Source organism: Maniola jurtina, chromosome 19, assembly GCF_905333055.1.
Source record: "Maniola jurtina chromosome 19, ilManJurt1.1, whole genome shotgun sequence".
Lineage (NCBI taxonomy): Eukaryota > Metazoa > Arthropoda > Insecta > Lepidoptera > Nymphalidae > Maniola > Maniola jurtina.
This window is the reverse complement of record NC_060047.1, coordinates 2,623,822-2,648,885: the sequence shown is the minus strand read 5'-3', so window position 1 is coordinate 2,648,885 and position 25,064 is coordinate 2,623,822. Positions and strand designations below refer to the sequence as shown.

At 37.6% G+C, this 25,064-nt stretch overlaps 1 protein-coding gene across 1 annotated transcript; it reads right to left on the bottom strand.

Moving 5' to 3' along the window:
• Positions 1–3,091: 3,091 nt before the first annotated feature.
• On the bottom strand, positions 3,092–3,871 carry LOC123875292. Its single transcript, XM_045921042.1, has one exon. It carries the CDS (start codon positions 3,869–3,871, stop codon positions 3,092–3,094), a length of 780 nt encoding a protein of 259 aa, XP_045776998.1.
• Positions 3,872–25,064: the final 21,193 nt, after the last annotated feature.

Here is a 25,064-nt window from a genome sequence, read left to right as displayed (position 1 = left end):
CGTGGATTTCGGTTTTTAAAATCCAGTGGGAACTCTTTGATTTTATGGGATAAAAGTAGCCTATGTCACTCCAGGCCTTTAAATACATCTATGCAAAAACCACGCCGATCCGTTGCTCCGTTGGGACGTGATTGAAGGACAAACCACCAAACAAACACACTTTCGCATTTATAATATTATATGTCGTTCGTGTGCTCTTGGGCAAAGAATACACAACTTTAGCACCTTAAGCTCCTCTCAATGTGTATCCGTTTGGTTTGGATGCATCCACAATATTGGATTTTGTAAAATGTGTCTTTTTGTACCCGGAAACGTTTAGTATTTGGACTGATTGAGATCATGCATTGATTATAATGTTTCTATTTATTTTAATCGGTACTAGTAAGTAGACTAACATTGCCCCGGCTTTGGTTGAGTTGAATTTGTAAAAATCCTTTTTAGTTCGGGTCTACGTTGTAGGCAAAATTTAAGTTTTTTAGCTGTACCTATATTGGAATTCAGTGGAAGTAAGTTTATCGTATATTATTTTATTTGAGCATAATATTATAAAAGTTTCCTGTCAGTTTTAGGGTTCCGTACGTTACATTTGTTGTTTGTCTGTCTGTCTGTCTGTCGGTCTATCGTGTCTTTCAAGAAACCTGTAGGGTTATCCCGCAAGATTGCTTTAGCGGTTGAACTCTGAATATTGTAACAAACAGTCAGACAGAAACACAGCAGTATGGATAAATAAGTGCTTATTCATAAAGATTATTTCCTTTCCATTTTATTTGAAAGTAGTTTATTTAAGCAGTTCGCCACTGAAGCTTCCAAGATTGCATTAGGCAAATGCAATACCTAATTCTCCCCACATTTCAAGATGTTTGCCTTTCACATGCAGCGCGCGTCGGAGTTAAGATCTCACTTGACATGGTTATCCGCTCTCTTCTATTATTTTAGGGCTTATACTTTATTTTTGGGGCATTTGTCGTCGTAGTTCGTATTTTTACAGCAACATAATATGTATCTACATATTTTTGGGGCTCCGTACCTCAAAAGGAAAAACGGAACCCTTATAGGATCACTTTGTTGTCTGTCTGTCTGTCCGTCCGCCCGTCGTCAAGAAAACCTGTAGGGTACTTCCCGTTGATCTAGAATCATGTTTGGCAGGTAGGTAGGGTTTATAGCACAAGTAAAGGAATAAATCCGAAAACCGTGTATTTGTGGTTACATCATTAAAAAAAATGTGTTTCAATTTTCAAAGTTAGATAATTATACCAAGTGGGGTATCATATGAAAGGGATTATCATTTACCTGTATATTCTAAAACAGATTTTTATTTATTTTTATGTATAATAGTTTTTGATTTATCGTGCAAAATGTCGAAAAAATTACCCGAGTACGGAACCGTCGGTGCGCGAGTCTGACTCGCACTTGGCCGGTTTTTTTTTAATTTCTAGCACTTGGCTGCGATCAAACCTGCTGGCAAGTGATGATGCAGACTAGGATGGAGCACGCTTGCTTAGAAGATGCCTATTCAGTCTTAACTTGAATGAAAATATTAAAATTGGAGGGGAAACAGTTCACCGAATCCAATGCAGACGGTCCGCCGAATCCTATGCATCAAGCTGGTACTTGGCAGAGCCATTCCATAAGTACTGCAGTACTCCTCCATACAAGATCGAACTTAAGCTTGGTACAAGGTAAGAAGCTGTTCCAGCGTGAAGTACCGTTTGAATTTGTTGAGGATGCCAAGTTGAGGATAACACAATACTCGTATATTGTAACATTTTGTTTTTAAAAAGAGCAACTACTGAATTTATTGACGGCTCTACTCAGTAGAATCTTCTTTCCGAACCGGTGGTAGAATCACGTATCATAATATGTGGAAATTGTTTATTTTATGTAGGATTTTGGCCTTCATAAAATAGTGAATAAATAATTTCATTTCTTTTCATTAAGAAAATGGCACAAAACTCCAAGAAGCACGAACGGAGCATTTTTTAGAAAAGTTTTTTTAAGTTTTGACCGAATTTTCAATTTCAAAGCCTTTATTTATTCTTTCATTCCATTACCACTTAAGCTTTGTAACCCGTTGAGCTATGTTCGTCACTCTGGTTCTCCTACAAAACTCCTCATTTCTGATTTTATAACCTAGAGAAACTTCAAGCATAGCTCTCTCTTCATCACCCGCTGATTGACTCTGAGGTTTCATAAGAGTAGAAGAGTATGATATTGTCTATGCCCAACCGTGTACTTCCATAGGCTGATGATGATGATGAGAAGAGTATGAAAAGTAAAGTAAAGTATTTTTGTAAGTATTTGTATTTTTGTAAGCATGAAATATTTTTTTTTGAGATACTTATTATTATTATTATTATTATTAAGCCTTTATTTACTCCTTATCTTTAAGTACAATAGGTTTTCTTACAACTATATAGCTATTTATTCTACAATTTTTACCTTTATTTTATGTTAGTTTTGTTAGTAAGTACAATTGTGTTTTATATGTGTGTGTGTTCATATGTTATGTTTTGTACAGTGTTAGTTAATAAAATCGTTAGTTTACAAATGTTTAAAACTACTTAGTATATACCTACATTTATATCTATTGCTATATACATATATTATTATTGAGTAATTATTTGTTTGCGTAGGTAATCACTATTAAATCTAGATAAGGATCCCATATTTGGGTATAAGGCCTCCCCCCGGTTTTGTCTTTATTTTGTTGTATTTTTCATTAATGCAAGCTCTTGAAAAATCCATAATAATTATATCAATTCTTTTCATATTCCTACTTCTTCTTTAGATTCCTCATGTTAGTAATTAGTATCCCAGAATTTTCCTTTTATGTTTAAGTAATTATCATAGCCTCACAGGCAAGTACATTCCATTTTGTTCAATTATGTAAATAAATTCTGTTTTTATCCTATTATGCGTTTATTATAAAAAATGTTATAATAAATATTGTATTTTGAGTAGTTAAATATGTATATTCAAACCGGGGGGGTTGTGGTCATACTCCTCCACGGTGACCGGCCGTCTTGGAGGAGGAGGAGGGAGGCACCTTATGTTGTAAGTATTATAATAACTAAGTAAATATCTCCGTTTATTAAGGTGTTGCTGTAGACTCTGGATTCAAGTGTTTTTCGTTTTGGTTATATTTTTGGGTGGCTTTGTCGGTCCAGTAAGATGTTAGGGTGTTACATTTTTGGGTTTGGGTCGTCTTTTTGGGTTTCCTTGTAAATTTATCATTCTTGTCAGGAGGAGTTTCAGAAAGATTGCGTTTACTTCCTCGTTTTGTGTTTTCACTTGTCTCTTTTTGTGGAATGACAATTAACTTATCATATTTGATTATCACTTTTTTGCCTTTTTCCCGCTCTTCCTTCGCAATTTCTTGAAGTTCTTTTCTTTTTTGTAAAATTTTTGGTGGGTAATCTTCTTTTATATAGTAATTTAACTGTTCAAGTGATTTTTTGTTGCGTAAAATTTCGAATTTTCTCCTAAATGTAGAAAATGTAACAATAACGGGTCTAGGTTTATCGCATTTTTTACCAATTCTTTTTATACCTTGTATTTCAAAACTAGTACAATCTATTTTCATAATATCACTGAATATCTTCAGGAAATTATTCTGTAAATCCTCGTAATTCTGTTCTTTTTCCTCCACACCAAAAATAACGATATTTCTCTCCCTGGCTTGCTTTTCGAGAAGGTCTAGTCGTTGTTCTTGTGACCTAACTGTGACCTCTAGATTTTGCAGTTTACTTTGGATATCGTCAAATTTTTCGTTGATTTTGTTAAGTAAATTTATTTCACTGTTTTTGACACTATCTTTTGTTTCTTTAATGTCTTCTTGTATCTTTTTCAATAGTTGTACAATATCTTCCATCTTTGTTTTAAAAATATTTTTTAAATATCAAAAAAAGTGAAAAGTCAACTCTTAGGTGCCGAGGATCGATCTCGATAACGTTGCAACAGACCAACGATGTTCGCACTCTTGGTTGAGATACTTACCAACATGGTTGAGATACTTACCAAACAAGAAAGGTTGTTATCTTGTTTTTATGGTAGGTACTAGACATCCAGGTAGAGAGAAGGAAACTTTTTCTGCTACGCAAAGTAAAAGTAATTCTTTAATCTTTGACCCGAATACTACAAATTTATATTCATTGCCACATTTCCTGTGAAGCTCCAGTACAAAAAGTCAATTTCGGTTGATGAACACTTTTATTAGGAAACCTTTATTATTGTGTGTGTTGTGCTCGCGCACACTGGGTCACTTGTGGCGACGACCTAGCAGTCGCCACTGGTTGCGCAACCATCCACTAGACACGGTCTTCTGTAATAGACACAAATGATTAAATGTAGCTACCTGTTACAGCCTTTACCCGTTATAACCTAGTGGTTAGGACGTTCACCTCCTATTGGGGAGGTCGGGGGTTCAATACCGGGCACGTACCTATAAAATTTTGGAGTTATGGGCGTTGTAAGCAATTAAATATCACTTGCTTTATCGGTAAAGGAAACCATTGCAAGGAAACCTGCATGCCTGAGAGTTTTCCACAATGTTCTCAAAGGTGTGTGAAGTCTGCCAATCCGCACTTGGACAGCGTGGTGGGTTATGGCCAAACCCTTCCCATACTGTGCTCTGTAGTGAGCCAGCGATGGGTTAATCATGATGATAATGACGCCCATCTACTGACCAGCTGCGAATGCCGAGTACGTAGCTGCAAGTGGCTGTGACAGATGGCCCACTCAATAAATTGGCTCGGTTATATGGAGGCCCAGTGTGGAAGCACCTCTTAACTTCTTTAAATAAATATTTGCAATGTTAATCATGACTAATATTCCGCTTTCCCTTCCAACTAAGCGTAAAGCTTGTGTTAGGAGTAGGTACGACAATAGTGCAACGGGTGGAGTTTGAACCGCCGACTTTTCGGAAAATTAAGTCCGCTCCTTTAACCGCTATTGAAGTTAGGAACTGGAGCCACTCAGTACTTTGTGGTGTCGCTACAAGTAACTCTATGGCTGCGTCTAGTCACTGGTGGCTCACTGGTGAGCGGCCACTGGTGGTTTTTACTTGTGGCCACGAATAGGGTGGCCACTAGTGGTCACCACTGGTAGCCCAGTGTGCAGCTGGTCTAAGCTGCAGCCACACAGCGCGGCGTGATGTCGCTATATTGTGTACGCGAAGAATAAAAAGGGGGAACTTGGAAATGAAACGTGAAATAAAAGTTTGCACTCTTAAAATCTGAGTGTCTTCTTTATTTTGTTGTGTAAGAGACCGTGTTCACGCACCGGCAGGAATACCCATTACTGGGTCACTAGTTTCATTTCCATTGATTTTTCGTCCAGCTTAAAAAAACTACATGAATCAACACGCATAAAACACGCAAAAAATATTATTATCAAGTTAGTGAAGATGCTGTCTAAGGCAAAGCACGCCTGGAAGTTGTCTATTTATTAATTCCTATTTTGAAGGAAAGAAAGGTTAAATGGCGGGAAACCCGGAACGGCATTTTATATCCTAGCAATGCGTATTAGAAACGTGGAAGCGATTCGCTTTGTTCACGTCCGTAAACTTCCATATTATGCATATTCAAAGTTGAACACTTAACAATACATTTTAATTTTAATGCAAAGTTTTCAATTTAAAAAATCCTCTAACAATAGTTCTGTTTTAAACAACACTGCCAACATAGTAACAAGAGCTGAGGCTAAAACAAACGAATACCTTCGCTATTGTACCGATACAAGCCCGTATAAACACGCACACGGATCGTATTGGATCGTAAACACTGTATCTCGTAGAGAAAAGATTGTCAGCTAGAAAGAGTCGTCCAAGCGTGTCGTGTACACGGACCCTTACAGTGTTTTTATTGTTGCCGTGAACCATATTCACGAGTACACGTACTATGGTGCATTTTTATGACTCTGTGAGTCGAAAAGTCCATTTTCTTTTCCGTTTTAACTACATCAGATGCAATGTTGTCCATCTAACAGCATCGCGGAAACTTTTCGGGTCCAACAACGTAGTTAAATGTTAACTAATAGTAGTAACTTCACACTAATATTATAAAGGCGAAAGTTTGTGTGTATGTGTGTGTGTGTGTGTGTGTGTGTGTGTGTGTGTGTGTGTGTGTGTGTGTGTGTGTGTGTGTATGTGTGTTTGTTTGGTACTCCTTCACGCAAAAACTACAAGACGGATTTGACTGAAATTTGGAATGGAGACAGATAATATCCTGGATTAGCACATAGGCTACTTTTTATCCCGGAAAATCAAAGAGTTCCCACGGGATTTCGAAAAACCTAAATCCACGTGGGTGGAGTCGCGGGCATCGGCTAGTTAGTGATATTCTCAGCGGGCGATGGTGAGAGCTATGCTTAGGTTGTAATACTCTAAACGTGATGAAATCAGAAATGAGGAGATCCGTAGGTGAACAAGCGTAACCGATATATCTCAGCGAATTGCGAAGCTGATATCAATGGGCACATATTGACATAGGTACCTATAGGGCGCGACAGGTGGAAATGGCAACCGGGGTTTTAGCCATAGGTATCCCTAATGGTTTATGACATTACGCTGCGACATGCATATACGCTTTATTAAAAACTGGAGGATGCCCGCAACTTCGTCCGCGTGGATTCAGGGTTTTAAAGATCCCGTGGGAACTGTTGGATTTTCCAGGATAAAAAGTTGCCTATATCAATTACAGGGACGCAAGCTACCTCGGTACCAAACTTCATACAAATCGTTTAAGCGGATGGGTTTTTGGGAATCCCGTGGGAACTCTTTGATTTTCCGGGATAAAAAGTAGCCTGTGTGTACCTTTCGTCAGAATCGGTTAAACTGTTGGGCCGTGAAAAGGTAGCAGACAGACTGACAGACAGAAACAGAGACAGACAGACAGACACACTTTCGCATTTATAATATTAGTATGGAAGTGTGGATGTAACCCGAAGCAGATGAAAGAGCAGGTAGGTAGTTAGATCTAAAGTTCCCGTCATTAGAAACATCTAACGAGGTTCAATGAATACAACGTCGTAGCAACTCCCGAACATTTAACTAACTAGTTGAGAACTGCTGAGAGGGAGAAGTGATGTACGATACAAAGAGACACTGGTTTGATGAAAACACACGGGGTTATATTGTCAAAGAACCTGCCTGCAGCGTGTATAGTACCACTTCCAAAAAGTTAACCATACGTATTAGAAACGTGGAAGCGATTCGCTGGCCAAATGAGGATTGGGAGACTTCGCAAAACTTTGAGAATATTATGGACTAGCTGATGCCCGCAGCTTCGCCCGCGTGGATTGGTCAGATCCTCTGCAGCATCAGGATTGAGGAGTTGGACTCCAAATTTTTTATGAAACAATGTCGCGAAGTTCCTCTATCGATTAAAAAAAAAATTACGCAAATCGGTTCAGAAATCTCGGTGTACATAGGTAGAAAAACACAACTCCCTTTTCGAAAGTCGGTTAAAAAAGTAGCCTATTTTACGCCCTGGTCAATCCTCTACTTGTCTGTGAAAATCCCGTCAAAATCGGTTCAGCCGTTCCAAAGATTAGCCTTTTCAAACAGACAGACGGACAGACAGACAGACAGACAGACAGACAGACAGACAGACAGACAAAAATTTTAAAAACGTGTGATTCAGTGTTGGTATCGTTCAAATAACCATATGAGCTTAATATGAGGTAGTTATTTCGAAATTACAGACAGACACTCCAATTTTATTTATTATATAGTATAGATAACTCTGTCTCTTAGTCATACAGGTTGAATCACTATGGTTTCCTTCACTGTTAAAGTTTAATTACTTTAAACGCACATAAATCTCCGGAAAGTTAGGGGATCTTTTATTAATTGAAGTTATGGTAGTGGTTATAAAATGCGACATAAATCATAATGCCTGCACTTGTTAGTGGCAGGAACCAACAAAAATAATTCTTTGAAAATCCATATTTGATTGTAAATGTGAAAGTGTGTCTGTCTGTCTGTGTGTCTGTCTGTCTGCTACCTTTTCAGGGCCCAACAGTTTAACTGATTCTGACGAAATTTGGCACAGGATAAGCTTATATCCTGGGGACGGACATAGGCTATTTTTTATCCCGGAAAATCAAAAGTTCCCACGGGATTCCCAAAAACCTAGCCGCTTAACCGATTTGTATGGGTATCAAAGTAGCTTGCGTTCCTGTTATTGACATAGGCAACTTTTTATCGTGGAAAACCAAACAGTTCCCACGGGATCTTTAAAACCTAAATCCACGCGGACGAAGTGGCGGGCGTCCTCTAGTATAATATAAAAAATAAGATAACACTAACAAATGTAAGAAAAACTCCGATACGTAAAATGCGTAAATCCAAATAAGTCATGACTCATGACAAAGGACTTCATTACGACCCACTCCGTATTCTTGGTTGAAGCTTGAAAAAATCGCGGAGCATTGAGAATTCACTTGGAGCCTTTGAAACATTTCCCCCGTTCGCAAAATCGCTACGGTCGGTAAGTGAGTAGGGTCTGTGATGTCAAGGCGGCTAACAAGGGTTAATGCACGAACATCTCCTTATATTTAAGGAGTTGGACACACAAAAAGCGTGACGGAAGCTACGCGCGATAACACCATGTTCGCAGGCTCTCGTGCGCTGTCTAGGTTCAAGGGTTTGGACTGGGCGTAGATGAGCCAGTTAGTTAATCCAGATTTTTCTTTCTCTAATATAGGTACTAGTTGATCCACCCGGCTTTGTTCAGGTGGAATTTATATATATATACTTAACTAGATAATGCTTGCGACTTCAATCGCGTGGATTAAGATTTTTAAAAAATCCCAAGGGAACTCTGATTTTCCGAGATAAAAAGTAGCCTATATCAATTTCCGGAGCGCAATCTACCTTTATGCAAATTTCATGTCAATCGTGTAAACGGAGAGGCATTTCTAAAACCCGTGGAAGTTAAAGGGAATTAAAGTGGGATAAAAAGTAGGCTAAGTCCGTCTCCTAAGATGTAAGCTAACTCTACAAAATTACATCAAAATCGGTTAAATTGTTGGACCGTGGACAGACAGACAGACATACTATATTTGCATATTATAAATGCAAAAGAGTGTCTGGTAGTACCATTATGTAAAACAACAAATGCAATATATTTTACAGCAATTTGTTTTACAGAAAAGCGTGAGAGGCGAGAGGGATTACATTAAACAAATCCTGTTACTTAATTCCTCACTCGGGCTAAGATGTTTGGTTTTCACATGCACCACTCTAACGGCTTGATATGGCTTCCTATGTGCTGTCTGTATAAAATAATGAAATCCATAAGAATATGATGAAAAACTAGAATGTCTTATGATAGCAAGATGGTGTAGGAGAGCAAAGGCAATGTATTTTACAGCAATTTGTTTTACAGAAACGCGCGCGAGGCGAGAGGGATTACATTAGGCAAATCCCGTTACCTAATTCCTCAGTCGGGCTAAGATGTTTGGTTTCACATGCATCGCGCTACGTCTTGAGATGGCTTCCTATGTTCTGACTGTATAAAATTGTGCAATTCGTACTAATATGATAAAAAGCTAGAGTGTCTGGTAGCAAAATGTAGAGAGCAAAGGCAATGTATTTTACAGCAATTAGTTTTTTAGTAGGTCTTTAACTATACCCTTGAAAAAATCACGTCGATCCGTGGCTCCGTTGTGACGTGATTGAAGGACAAACCAACAAACCAATAAACCATCAAACAAACACAATTTCTCATTTATAATATAGATGCTTTTTAAATTAATTGAATGCATTTCAGCAGGCCATTTAGCGGTGTAGTATATGCGTAATTGGCCGTATTCATGAGTCTTCTGGGACCTACACAACAAAGTTTGCTATTACCATTACTGGTGATATATCAAAGTTAAATTGTTCCAAGGCTTACTAATGTTATTGCTTTTAGACAATTTAATAATGTTATTTTACCTTGTAAGTACGACCAGTTTCGCTCCCGTACGTCGAAAAATCCGCCCTTATTGCTAACATTGTAAAGGAAACGGTCTGTCTGGAAAATTTCAGCTTTCTAGGCTGAGCGATAATTAGTCAGTCACTTTATTTTTTATACCTATAGGTATTATTAGGGTTCCGTACCTCAAAAGAAACACGAAACCCTTATAGGATCATTTTGTTGTCTGTCTGTCTGTCTGTCTGTCCATCTGTCCGTCTGTCCGTCTGTTGTGTTTGTCAAGAAAACCTATAGGGTACTATCCCGTTAACCTAGAGTCTTGAAATTTGGCAGGTAAGTACCTAGGTCTCATAGCACAAGTAGGTAAAGGAAAAAATCCAAAAACCGATTTCATGATCATGTTTTTTTTTTGTAGTATTTTACGGTATCTTATCAATTATCAGTACAGTACACTGAAAATGAAAAATGAAAAATGAAAAATGAAAAATGAAAATTTATTTCACAAATTTAGATACAGGCAGTTCATGGAGTCCTGGCCCCTAAACTACCTAACTAACTATCGCCTGTCTTCGATTTTGCGAGCGTTCTGATTACACCCTGTATTATTTTGTAAGAAAACGCATAAATGAAGAAGAAGAAAAGTTTGATACCAACTCATTACTTAAGTTTCTCCATCCAATAGGTACTTATCCGTAAAAAATAACATTACTCTATATCTGCGATACTAATTTAGTTCGCCATTTCCCAAAACACATCTCCGGTAGGGCGCGGTAATTCAATAGACCGGCAACAAAGGTAAGAAGCTCAATACAACGGATCACCTGCCACACTCCACTTTACCTGACGTCCTAACAACATCATAAATCGTATTTCTATTTCAGAAGGTATCTTATAATATATATGTACCTTACTAGGCTTAGTATAAGATTTTATATCTCACGAACGTAAATGGAATTCGAGCGTTGAAATACAGAGGGGTCTCTCCGTCACTCGCTTCATACAGATATTAGTTTCTAGAATTTGTCTGCAAAATTTCATGGACTTTGGTTGCTTAATATTCAAAGGAAATTGGAACTACGATTGTATGAAGCGAGTGACGGATAGAGCCCTGTTAAAGTAACATGAACTAGATTCGCTCAGTTTTAAAACTCAAGTTAGTCTATACATCTGACGGCTAGAACTCCGAGCGGAACCTTTGTGAAATAAAAATCTATTTGGTTTTTTTACATAATATTGTATATCAAATCATTGAAAAGAGCAACCGCCGAGTTTCTTGCTGGTTCTTCTCGGTAGGAAAGGCATTCCGAACCAGTGGTAGATGCTTTTGACGATTCGAAAGAACTTGTAAAAGTCTAATTGAATAAAAACATTTTGAATTTGAATATGCTTTAGGACCATTTTACTATTATGATTCTTTCAAAGTTGGTGAGACGTAAAATCTCATACTAAGCCAATAGTAGGTATCCACACTGTTCGAAAAATTAAGGGTATTTATCTGAAATACGGAGGCTTAGAATTTGCTTCTATGAATATCACGCAGTTAAAATTGAGCGGGGTGCCGTAAAATATTGATCTACACTAATTTTATAAGGAAGTATAGTGCCCAGCAAACAAATTGGACCCAAAGCAGTGTAGTGGGAGAAAGTTGGCGAATCCGGAAAGCGAAAGTCGACGTATCAACCAATCGCATGCAGCCGCGCCGACTGATCAACCAATCGCGCGCACCCGCCATTCGCCAGCCAATTGGATCAATGCTGTTTTTATGTACGGTAATCTCCAGAATTAATGATTCCATAGGACTTCGTCTGCGATGGCGTTTGCTGGCGCGCGTGTTGTGCTTGTTTGGAGTGTTTTTTTTTTTTTGTTAAGAGTGGCTGGTTTTTGTGTTAGTTGGTGTTTTTTGGTGGTGGAACTGACTGGGAAGCGCTCTAAAGGGGCGCCGCGCGTATGCCGGCGGGCGCCGGCGCAGACGGAGTCCATACTTGTATAAATTCAATAACTTGAAAATATCACAAACTTGACATTGGCTAATCAGAGTAAAGCCAGATTTAAAGAAAAAAAAAATGTTTCCATACTGCAAATTCTTTTCCCTTTAGATAAATGATATAGGGCATATATTAAGCGAACGAAGTCGCGGGAAAAAGCGCCAGATATTATTATTTTTTGTCCCAGTATTTCAAATTCCACTTCGCAGCACTCGAATATAATTCAATAATAAATTCTCGTGGCTACTTAATGAGATTTAAATTCCTCGTGGGCAGTCTTTTCAGCGAGATCTCAAGGGTGTTTCAACAACTGAAGACCAATTCGTGTTGAAATATTTAATTTTAAGTGCTTCCATCCTTGCAAAATTGTGCGTGTAGCTAGGCACGGTTGAAATAAAACTAAATATAGGTAGAGGCGGGATTCAATTTTTTGAAAAGTTTTCGGTAACAAGTGTAAATTAAAAATTTATAACACCCCCGACAAGTGAAGGTTACAGTAACTAGAAAAGAGCTGATAACTTTCAAACGGCTGAACCGATTTTTCTTGGATTATAGCTAAGATCACTCTCGATCAAGCCACCTTTTAAACAAAAAAAACTAAATTAAAATCGGTTCATTAGTTTAGGAGCTACGATGCCATAGCCAAACACACAGATACACACGTCAAACTTATAACACCCCTCTTTTTGGGGCGGGGGTTAAAAATATTACGTAGGCTATGAAACGACTAGGTATTTGACATAGGCCGTCGTGCAATACTAGTTTTAAATTCCACTTAGCAGCACTGCACTGTGATTCAATAATAAAATCTCGTGGCTAGTTAATGAGATTTGAAATTCTCGTCCTCCCGAGGGTGTCCCAACAATTGTAGTCGGTTATTGGTAGGGTTACCACCTTTTTTTTTTTGCAGTTAAAGTACATTGGTTATTATAGGTAAGAAAAAAAAAGTACATACCATCAAAATAAAGTATAATTTATTTTTCTTTATTATTATGTTTAAAAACATATTTTTTACTGCTTTTTGCAATTTGTTTCGAATTGGCATCTTTACTAAACAATTGCACAGCATCTTTACATTCTATATTTAAATTAAAATAAATAAGTAATTCATTTTTTATCAAATTCAGAGACGCTTTATTTCTTTTGTCTCGCCATTTACTATTCATCACAGAAAAAACTTTTCAAAATCTCAAAGAAATCAAATCATACGAAATAAAGTATTTTTGTGAACTTTATTGTTCTCATAAAGTATAGAGTACAATTACCTGAAATAACGTATAGTACTTTATAATAAAGTACGGGTGGCAAGCCTAGTTATTGGGTCGACGGCTCAATGAGGCGGACTCATCTCGTTCGCTGGGCTCCTGGTAAACGAACTCGTGTTCAAATATTCAATTTTACCTCCCTGGACGCTCGCAGTATATAATGGAGTTTTTGAGGCGCACTGAATCCTGACAGACGCGCCCGGACCTTTTCAAGCCACAAATTGACGGAGTTCACTGTTCATTTTTATGAAATTTCAATCAAACCAAATCAAATTACTTATCATTTTTAACCCCCGACCCAAAAAGCGGGGTGTTATAAGTTTGACGTGTGTATCTGTGTATCTGTCTGTGGGATCGTAGCGCCTAAACGAATGAACCGATTTTAATTTAGTTTTTTTTTGTTTGAAAGGTGGCTTGATCGAGAGTGTTCTTAGCTATAATCTAAGAAAATCGGTTCAGCCGTTTGAAAGTTATCAGCTCTTTTCTAGTTACTGTAACTTTCACTTGTCGGGGTGTTATAAGTTATAAGTATTTATTACTAGCCTATAGTATTCGACAGATGCCCATTCAGGAGCAAAACCGAAATCTACTGTAATTTCTATTATTGATCTTTCAATAATGTTCAAAGGTCATGATTGATTTAAACTTGTTCAAAGCAAATATTATCCCACGGGCTCGTTGATTTAAACTCCAGTGGCTAGACCAATAAACGAACTTTTCGGAATTGCACCAAACCAATATTCGATAAGTACTTAGTACTTACCAAACTGCACTAAACCTGGATCAGATTAGTTCATTTGAGTAGATTCTGATTGAGTAATCTAGGTACTACTAGTAGGAATTATACTTAACTAGAGGATGCCCGCGACTTCGTCCGCGTGGATTTAGGTTTTTAAAGATCCCGTGGGAACTGTTTGATTTTCCGGGATAAAATGCTTATGTCAATTACAGGGACGCAAGCTACCTCGGTATACCAAATTTCATACAAATCGGTTAGGTGGATGGGTTTTTAGGAATCTCGTGGGAACTCGTTAAGAAATATCATAATACTGTTTGATATGCAATGGGACAGTGTTTTAAATGCATTGGCAAATCTTAGAACTTATTTTGAATCATGATTATAATAACGTATACTCGACCTCACAAAGGAAAAAGGCCGTTGATTGATATGCAACTAGGGCACACGTCCTTCGTATCTTTTAATTAGTTTTGTACTTAATGATATCTGTCTATGAAAAGTTAACCACATAAAACGGTATATGAAACGTGACAATACTGTTCGAAGTGCAGAGTAAAGCAATTACGTGCCGCCATTGTTAAGCGAACGTGAGCTGAATGTCCATAGGAACAGAGCGACTTAAGTTCCTGATCTGTGGCCAAACACTTTTCTACGGGTTGTACCTTAAGGTGACTTCCCACGAAGCGTAATAGCTCGAGCTACATTATTATACGTGTTTTGAGAAAGGCATTGTTGCTTGGTTTATTGAGAGCAGAGAAGATCCTGATCTGTGGCTGAATACTTTTCTACGGCTTGTACTGTAGGGTAGCTCGAGCTTCATTATCGTTCGTACTTCTTGATTTGTGGTTAAACACTTTTCTACAGGTTGTATTTTAAGGTAAGGAGAGTAGTCACGCTTGCCAAATAAGAGGGTACTATTTGAAGGTTGAATTTTAGCGTATATTCCGGTTTTTGAACTCCCCCATGCCTACATCTAGCATGAAAGTTATAATTTAATATGACTACAATCGCAATTGTTGTGGTTGATTTTATGGAATTCTTATTAAACTGTGCATTTTAGCTGATACTGGGAGAGTGTTAGCCAATTAGAGGTGATTGAGGTCGTTATACTTTAGCTTTCAAACTGCGATAAGTCAACTGGTTCATTTTTCACACATCGTGAGAATTTGTGGCACGAACCATTAAGAGGGCTCTCTCCGTCACTCGTTTCATACAATCGTAGTTCCAATTTCATTTGAATATTAAGCAACCAAAGCCCATGAAATTTTGCAGACATATTCTAGAAACTAATATCTAGGTCTGTGGTTTTCCAGATTTCTGTTAAAATATTCGGTTTCAAAGTAACGCGGTCTTAAAAATTTTCATACAAATCTTTGAGCCCCTGTAATTTTAAACCTACATATTTTTAGAAATATCTAAAACACCACAGACACAGATATTAGTTTCTAGAATATGTCTGCAAAATTTCATGGACTTTGGTTGCTTAATATTCAAATGAAATTGGAACTACGATTGTATGAAACGAGTGACGGAGAGAGCCCTGTTAAAATAGGAAGACAGTTCGGTTCATACTTTCACACACCGTGAGAAGTTACCACAACTGCGGCTTTATCTGAATTTCCGTGTCGCTGCGTTCTTTGGATACAGGGAGAAAATAGTGCCACAATGAAATAGGGTTCACTGTATCGAGGAGAGAGGCCAGAGCTTATCGGAAAACTGCTAGGGTAATTCATTGCTTTGTGTTTGCTTGCCACACTCTTAACCAGTGCGTTGCACTTGTTTAGTACAATACTTGAGAGTAAGAAATATTGGCTGAGAGTTTAGGAACAAATCATATTTTCGTTTTTGTTTTTACCCGACTGCGGCAAAGCCAAAAGGAAGGGTTATGATTTTAAAATTGCCTAGTTACAAAGTATTTTGGCATTGTAAGGTCTACATCTCCTGAGGATGCTCCGGTGTTGGGGCGAAACGTGCGTCGAGTGGTGTTGGGATTTGTGTGGTACTGCGTGGTGGGGGTGCGTGCTTGGTGGCTGGCTTTTCCTGGATATTTATCAGTGGGAGGGCGGGCGGTGCATGTCAAATGCTGCATGTTGCACATACAGATTTCTTTGGTTTGGTGAATTATAGAAATTTTTGGTTCCTTGTATGTCATGGACTTCCGCAAAATAACGCCTGCATCTATACTACGGTTATAATTTTAGCAGTCTATGTATGTATGTAGGTATGTATGTATGTATGTGGGTATGTATGTTTATATCCAGATTCTGAGTCTTCCACCATAGCGCCTAAACTACTGGGCCGATTTTGATGAATGAGGTGTCAATCGATTCGTCGAGTGACGTCGACACCTGGATGTTTTGTTAGAAGTTCCCTAACTAAAGTGAACTCTGTCGATAGTATGAAACAAATCTGTATAGAGTTAATAAAAGCTTAAAAATCTTGAGATTTCGCATCGCTACGCACTTTTCTTACCAACAATTCTTGATCAAAGCCAACAAAGCATTGCTGTAGTGGCTGTATATTACTGCGACTTTATCTGAGTTTCCGTACCGTTGCCTTCTCTGGCGATAGGGGAAAATAGTGCACAATAAAACAGGACTCAGTGTATCGAGAGCCCACTCCTTATCGGAAAACTGTTAACGTGATTCATTGCTCGTTCTGTTTACTTACCAAGCTCTTAACCTTAATGCTTGTTGCATTCAGTAAAAGACATAGAATAGAATAGAATAGAATAAAATTTATTCATTGAAACCGACACATAAACATAGTATTACAAATAATGACGCTTATATACAAAACTAAAAATAAAAAAAAAAATACAAATAAAAAATATAAAACCTAGAATATAAAATTTAAAATATAAAACTTAAAAACTAACTTAACTTAAAGAGTGTATTATGTATGTATTATGTGTCGTGCCAACGAAAGGGCCCGAACTCAGCTTGATGTTGTGGATACACAATGTACCCACAACGCTGGTACATAAGTTTGAATAAATAAAAAAATAGAACAGAAAAGTCATTTTTGCAGGTGAGTAGTTTACCTCAATAATACATTTTTCTTGAGAAAAGAAATGATTATAGTTCATATTGACCCCTGATAATCGCAATAATTTCATACTAAGTACTTATGCACCTACTAACGCTGCACAATTCGTGGGACTTTACAACAATATAATGTTCAATTGTCTGCTTTCGTATATTAACCGTATTAGGTCATTGCTCACAGAGAAACTCAAGTTACCTTACCAAATCCAAACACTTTTTATAAGGGCTGTATATAACTGCGACTTTATCTGAGTTTCCGTGCCGTTGCCTTCTCTGGCGATAGGGGAAAATAGTGCACAATAAAACAGGACTCAGTGTATCGAGAGCCCACTCCTTATCGGAAAACTGTTAACGTGATTCATTGCTTGCCCCTTGTGTACTCTTCGTTCTCTTAAACACTTCATGGTTTTTATACTTTTCAAGAAAGTACAGCTACAGGCTTAAGAGGATCGTCCAGTTGTAAATTTTTATACAAAAAGCGATAATGTTTTTCTCCCCGTACTATAAAAATAATACTAAAAAAAAAACGTACGAGCCTATATTAAGGTACATATTGAATTATTTTATGAGACCAAAATGATCTAATTTTGTAAACGTTAGGGGGCAAAAACGTTATCACATGAAACAATAGTTCAAGGATAAAATATAGGCAAATGCCCAAATGCAAAAAAAAAATGGAAAAATTTACGTAGTTGTTAAATACATACATACGATTATAGAACAGTAATATAATTTAACTAGTTCATGGCTGCAACTCCGCGTAAGATACATCGCATACCTACGGAGTGGAGTTGAGACAAGGTGCAACTTCTTTTAACAACTCTAAAGCTTTTATTCTCAGACTTGGGTGCGCTTGGAACCCTAGTAGCTTTAATTTTAAGTTAACGTAATTAATTATCACCACTACATCATCTTTCAAATCTAAAAAATCGGACAAATAAAAGTTGTACAATAGTACCTATTTGAATACCTGATTTTGATTTTTTATTTATTTATTTTGGCCTAGCGCCGCGCTGGTAACTCAAAGCTGGATCTTTCAGTCGCCTCCGTGTTTTTTTCTTTTACTAATTTCTATCGTATGTTCAAGCTAAGTTAATATCATAAACGAAGTCACACTTAAAGGCTAGCAATTTACAAAAAATATCTCTCAAAATATATTATTATTTCAAATAACAGCACCTAGTTATTCTAGTGGCATTTGCAATAATTGTTTTTGCATACTAATTGAATCGGCCAAGTGTGCCGATTCTCTGGGGGTTGAAATCATTCTCTGAGGTACAATTATATTATTGAATACTAACTAGGCCATTGCAAATATTATTCTGAATAATTTTGGACTATATAGCCTTATGCTAAAACGAAATACTAGTAATTGTTTTTCGCGAAGGCGATCGCCGAGCTCTTTACCTATAAAAATTACCTTTAAAAATTATATGCAGAAAAATCTTCACTGCCTAGAACTTTTTTGTTTGACTAATATTATTATTAACTAGCTGTGCCCGCGACTTCGTTCGCGTGGAATAGTGACTTTTCGAGCAGCATGTACGTTAAAAATGTTCGCCGTGTTTCTTTAAATTGACATAACTTTTTTATTTATGAACCGATTGACATGAAATAAACACTAAATGTTAAGTGAAGCTTACTACAATATATTGATAACCGTATATAAATCGAATAAGCCGTTTCTGATATTAGCGTGCACAAATAGACAGACAAACAGACAAAAATAAAATTAATTACAATTTCGGGTTCGGTATCGATATAATAACAACCCCTGCTACTTTTTTTTATATATTTCCATTGTACAGACACCACTTTTCTACAATTTTATTATATGTATAGATTTAGTGTCCTACTCATTGCCACTTTAGTTTCGCAGGGCAAGTCAAATAGTATGAAAATCCCAATGGTCTAGAATGGAGATCTCGCCCCGGAAAGCGCAGCGTTACAGTCCCCCACTAAGTGGATAGACGACATCAGACGAGTAGCTGGGAGCCACTGGACCGTAGCGTGTGTCTACAAGAGACCTACGAGTATGTCCAGCAGTGGACGTCCATCGGTTGACGATTATGAAACCCAAACAAAGTATCTCGTACACGAAAGTTTAAGGTTCCCAAGTAGTAAAGGGCCTGACGGGATCAAAACGGGCGCGCCCACCTCGGGTTCAGGTAATGAAATCCCAATGGTTAGCATATCGACAGTATAATAGCGAAAGTTTCACGGTTAAATACCTCTGGTTTAGAATAGTTTGGGGATTGAATGTGCCATAATTCTTCGGTTACCGTTGTAATCATAACTTTTGTTGTATTTGACCCTGTGATTTCAAGTATTGATGTGATTAAAAAATTCAAATTCGTATTAAAAAAAGACTTGTGTGAAAGCTAGCTTGGAGGCTTTAAAGCACTTGTTCTACCGGCGGGCGCCGACGGAGCTAAAAACTAGAAACCAGTCGGTAAACAATGTGAAGCGAAATTGTAGTTGGGATAGTTTTGTCGCTGCTGGACATAATGAGCGAGTGTGCGAGTGCGAGAGGTGATTACTCGCGCCGGTCGCTCTGATGGACACATCGAGTGTTTTGACCGCCTGGCGTCACTTAGCAACTTTTTTAACCCCCGACCCAAAAAGGGGGGCGTTATAAGTTTGACGTGTGTATCTGTGTATTTGTCTGTGGCATCGTAGCTCCTAAACTAATGAACCGATTTTAATTTAGTTTTTTTTTGTTTGAAAGGTGGCTTGATCGAGAGTGTCATTAGCTATAATCCAAGAAAATCGGTTCAGCCGTTTGAAAGTTATCAGCTCTTTTCTTGTTTTCTTATAGAGGTTTTTGTGTCGGGGGTTTTTTAAATTTTGAGTTATATTAACATTGAATGATCTATTATAGTTATAAAATAGTTGACAACTGGTCGTTTCTTCGTTGGACAAAGAACCTTGTATAGTGATGTGTTGCACTGCACTTTGAATTGGACTGTAGTGATAATACTTTTGATGGTTTTATATATGTTTTAATAATAAAATAGTAATGAACTTTACAACAATATAAGCGCTGGTAATTTGGAGGCGGTCGCGCCGCGAATGCATCGAGCCGCGCGCCGGCGCCGCACCGCGAGACCCCCCGCTCCCGCAGGCGGCCGCCGCGCACGCCTTGTTTAGTGCTATAGCACTAGACAAACCTTATAGAGTCTATCATCGGTTCGGAAAGTAGACTCTAAAGAAATACCTCAAAAGGTCCTGCGAATTAAATGATCGTCTTAAAAAATTAAGAGAGAAGAAAAGTTTGTGAATTAATAATCCATAAAGTATTTTTGGAGTTGTAATCGCGGAGGAAATCCTGAGATAATATTTCACGGGCGGGAAGGCGTTCACAGTTTGTGCGTTCAGTAAGTTTGTGTCTCGGAGTCATTTGTCACTCTTTTGTTGGCGACTGTGACGGGGGATTTTTCACGATGGGACAAATTTCGCGAATAAATTAAGCGGCGTTGTAATCTTGTGTAATAAAAACGGGAGAAGTTTCCCCTCTATTGTTTAGGAAGTGTGGCGGTTACATTCATTATACTGAGGTGAAATTTCTACGCTGATTTTGTAACGTTTTTTAACTAACGTAATACCGTAACGTTACGTGCAGTTACGTGTATTATTTAGGGTTCTAGTAAAACGATTTTGATCAGAGTATGGAACGAGTACTATAAAAGTGACGACTACATAAGAGAACGGCATTTTATTAAACCCATACCAATAATAATTGATTTCTACTTCAATATAATACAATAAAATTAGTTTTATTAGTTAATCCAACACGTAATATAAAACACAAAAAGATGAATTACAAATAATGGCGCCTTAAAATCTAATAACAAATAATTTCACCTTAAAATCTAACTTAACAGTAATCTAACTTAAACAGTATTTGTAATATGTATATTATGTCATATACTTGTCACTGTAACATATATACTTGTCATTGTAAATCGCCTCGCTCATCTTACTGGTCTAATTAACTTCAGTACATGTAAAAAAGAAACTTAGTGATTCAAATGTCAATGTAAAGTTCAAACCCTTTGTCTTGAAACTTGAGATTTGTCATGAGGTTTTTTCGCTGACTTAACAGGGCTCTCTCCGTCACTCGCTTCATACAATCGTAGTTCCAATTTCATTTCAATATTAAAAGCAACAAAAGTTCATGAAATTTTACAGACATATTCTAGAAACTAATATCTGTGTCTGTGGTGTTTTAGATTTTTCTAAAAATATGTAGTTTTAAAATTACAGGGGCTCAATGATTTGTATGTAAATTTTTAAGACCGCATAACTTTGAAATTGAATATTTTAACAGAAACCACAAACATAGATATTAGTTTCTAGAATATGTCTGCAAAATTTCATGGACTTTGGTTGCTTAGTATTCAAATGAAATTGGAAAGCGTTTGTATGAAGCGAGTGACGGAGAAACCCCTCTTAAGCCCCCACTAAAAAAGGATCTTCAGAACGAAACTGGATGGGTCAGCTAGTTAAGTTCTGCAATGTAAACTGGACTTAAGAGCAAGCTCGTTCCGAAATTAAAAGTGAACTTTAGGGGGACACCGGCGCAGTTTGAAGTTCAAACAATATAGAAGCTTCCCCTCTCGCTGTTTGCATTCAGACTGCGTCTAGTTCGAGAACTGCCTCCTTTCGCTGCAACCAGGCGGGGACTGTTTGTGCTGCTAACACTAATATTGGACTGGCGTGGTATTATGTAAATACATTATTTACTCTGGAACAATTAACTGACATATCCAGAGTAGTACATTTTTAGGGTTACGTACCCATAGGGTGCCAATGGGACCATAAACCCGTATATTCAATGTACTTTGTGTTACTACGTCTGTCCGTCCGTCTGTCTGTTAGCGGACTGTATCTAATGAACCATAAACTGCGCAGAGTTGAAATTTTCACAGAGTGTGCATTTCTATTGCCGCTATAGGTAACAGCAAATAATAAATATTTCACAATGCAAATTTTTGAAAAAATAAAAAAAATCTTTTATGACGGTACAAATATTATAGTACTGTATTTAATATATTTTGCTATAAGAAAATTATCATTGAATTAGATAGGTAGCTTTTAAGATTTTTTCTGAAGCTTATGCTCAGTTAAGAAAGGATTTTCCAAAATTCCATCCCTAAGAGAGTACATTGGTGTTAGAAGATTATACGAAAGTCGTACTAGGAAAGTTGTATGAAGTTAGGCCATAGTGGTATTCTTAGTGTTCCATGCCATTTGGTAACAAAGGAACTCTAATAGTGACACTAAGTGAATGAGTAGGTAAGTGAGGCTTGTTACAGTGAGAAATTTTCTTAATCGCATGCGAAATTAGAAATTAGACGAAGTCACGGGCTTAGGTTAGTCGTAGCATATACCTACGCATTTCGCTAAATCTAGAGCCGTTTGGTCTTTACAATTTTAAAACGTTTTCCGTCACTGCCTTAGCAAGCAGTAGGCTTAGTACAAGATTTTTTTAATTCGAACCGCTAGGATATGGAACGCCCTTCCAGCATCAGTTTTCCCTTGAAGTCAAAAGTGAATCGGCATCTTCTAGGTAAGCGGACTCCATCTTAGGCTACATCATTACTTGTCAGCAGGTCAATAAAAAAAATAGATTGTACGTCTCGCCTACGTTAACAGTACCTACTGGAGTAGAGAGTCAAAAAACAAAAACTTCACAGTAAAATGGACTTTTGATTTAAACTAAAAATTCTTTTTTTGTGGGTGTGTTCTCGACAAACTAAAGTCTATCGGGGTACAAGCCTCGAGGCCGAGCCTCCTTGCCCGGGCGTGTCCTCACAGGTTTTTGCTACCTGGATTATTAATTTCAGCCCTTTCTAATGGGCTGAGGCCGCGCCTGAATTCGACGTCAAATTAAAAATTCAGGTATGTTGGATTTAGTTTGCTATGTTACTGCTTGGAGCGCTGGCTGTAGATTTATGGACAAACTTGATCTATAAAACGATACTGTTAAGGTCCATTTTACTTTAAAGCTAAAGTGTTTCGATGCTCGAATTCTATCAACGTTGTTGGCATGTAAAGTCATACTAAGCACCCAGTAGTAAGAAAGTAGAAAAGAGCATTCTTTCTCGCAAAAAACACTGTGTAGGTAGACTTTTGAAATGTATCAGAGCGTGAAATTCTTTGTAACATCCACTTCCGCTTACGAACGAGTGAATATTTAAAGACGTTTCTGCAATTGTGCAGGCACTATTTCCATGGTGAACTTGCACGGACAAGTTATTTAGAACTAACTACCTATCAATTAAAGGCATTTTTTTAAAATATATTTTTACTAGGTGATGCCCGCGACTTCGTTCGCGTGGATATAGGTTTTTGAAAATCTCGTGGGAACTGTTTGGTTTTCCGAGGAAAAAATTGGCCTATATTATGTTAATCCAGGGTAAAATTTATATCCACTCTAAATTTCAGCCGAATCCGTCCAGTAGTTTTTGCGTGAAAGAGTAAAAAACATACATACACACAGATACAAACTTTTGCTTTTATAATCTTACATTTTAAGCTTTAAAAAAAATTGGTCCAGTGCGTATCGGATTCGCACACCACGAAGGGTCTTGTACCATGTTCGAGAAGTAACACTTTTCAATTTTGTGAAAGTTTCATGTAGCCATTTTGAAATTTGAATTATTTGTTGTTATAGCTGCAATAGAAATACATAATCCATGAAAATTTCAACTCTCTGCCTATGACAGTTCACGAGATACAGCCCTCTGAGAGACAGGGCGGACGGACTGACGGATGGACAGACATAGCGGAGGCTTAGTAATAGGGAGTCCCGTTGGCATCTTGTTGTTACGGAACCCTAATTACATACATTATAATATGCACATTCATCATCATCATCATCATTATTGACCGATAGACGTTCGTTGCTGGATATAGGTCTCTCGTAGGGACTTCCACATGTAAGGTTTTGCACCGCCTGAATCCAATGGCTCAATGCAACTTGTTTGATGAAGTCTGCCTACTTAGTGGAGGTATCCAACGCTGCGCTTTCCAGTGCGAGGTCACCATTTTAGCACCCTGGGACCCCAACGCCTAGCAGTTTTTTGAGCTATATTATGCCCTGCACATACATAACCAGCATCCATACTTAATATTATAAATGCGAAAGTGTCTGTCTGTTAGCCTTTCACGTTCCAACAGATTGACCGATTTTGTTGAAAGGTACAGAGTTGGCTTACATCCCGGGGACGGATATAGGCTTTTTATCCGCGAAAATTAATTAATTCCCACGGGATTTAAAAAGTCCAAATCCGCGCGGACAAAGTCGTGGGCATCAGCTAGTAGTAAATAACACAAAGTGGCTTATTAATAGAGATCCTCTTTCCATGACAACATCATTATTTTAAGTTCTCTCAGCAGCACAAAATATGACGTTGTTTACGGAACCTCTTACAGCTCCTCGTATGAGGAATGCTTCACAATTTAACAAAGTCGCTTCCGACTTAATACTGCTTCGTAGCGAGAGACGTGCGTTGCACAATGTACATTGCTGGGGAGCTATTTCGTAAGCGCACATTCCGGATTTCAACGCTGAAACAGCAACGTATAATTTTTGTATTCTAAATTTTGTATTTGTTTAAAATAAGAATTTGATTGAGAATGACGGAGTAGGAAGAGTGGGTACCCTGAGATACAGGTTTTTTAAACTTAATTCAGGGCCTTCTGCACAATTTGTAAACAAGATCGATTTTACAAACAAATAAATCATAAATAAATCAATTCGAATAAGTCAAGTTAGACTGCGATCTTTGTCTATATGGGTGGTAAATAGACATGATCAAAGCTCCTACCAGTCTAGAAAAGAGATAATTTAAATATTATAAATTGCTTTTATCATAGAACTGGGCTGGACATGATGATGATGAGCTGCCATAGAACATTCTTGCATGGCTTTAACATTGTAGCTTGACTTAGTGTGAAAATAATCCCAGGAGTGATTTGCGAATTTACCAACTTACGTATTTTAGTCCACCCCTGATACCTTTGTCCTAGTAACTCTATAAATAATATTTCCACTGTGAACTCGTTGACGAGCACAGCGCTGTAAAGACTTACACAATACC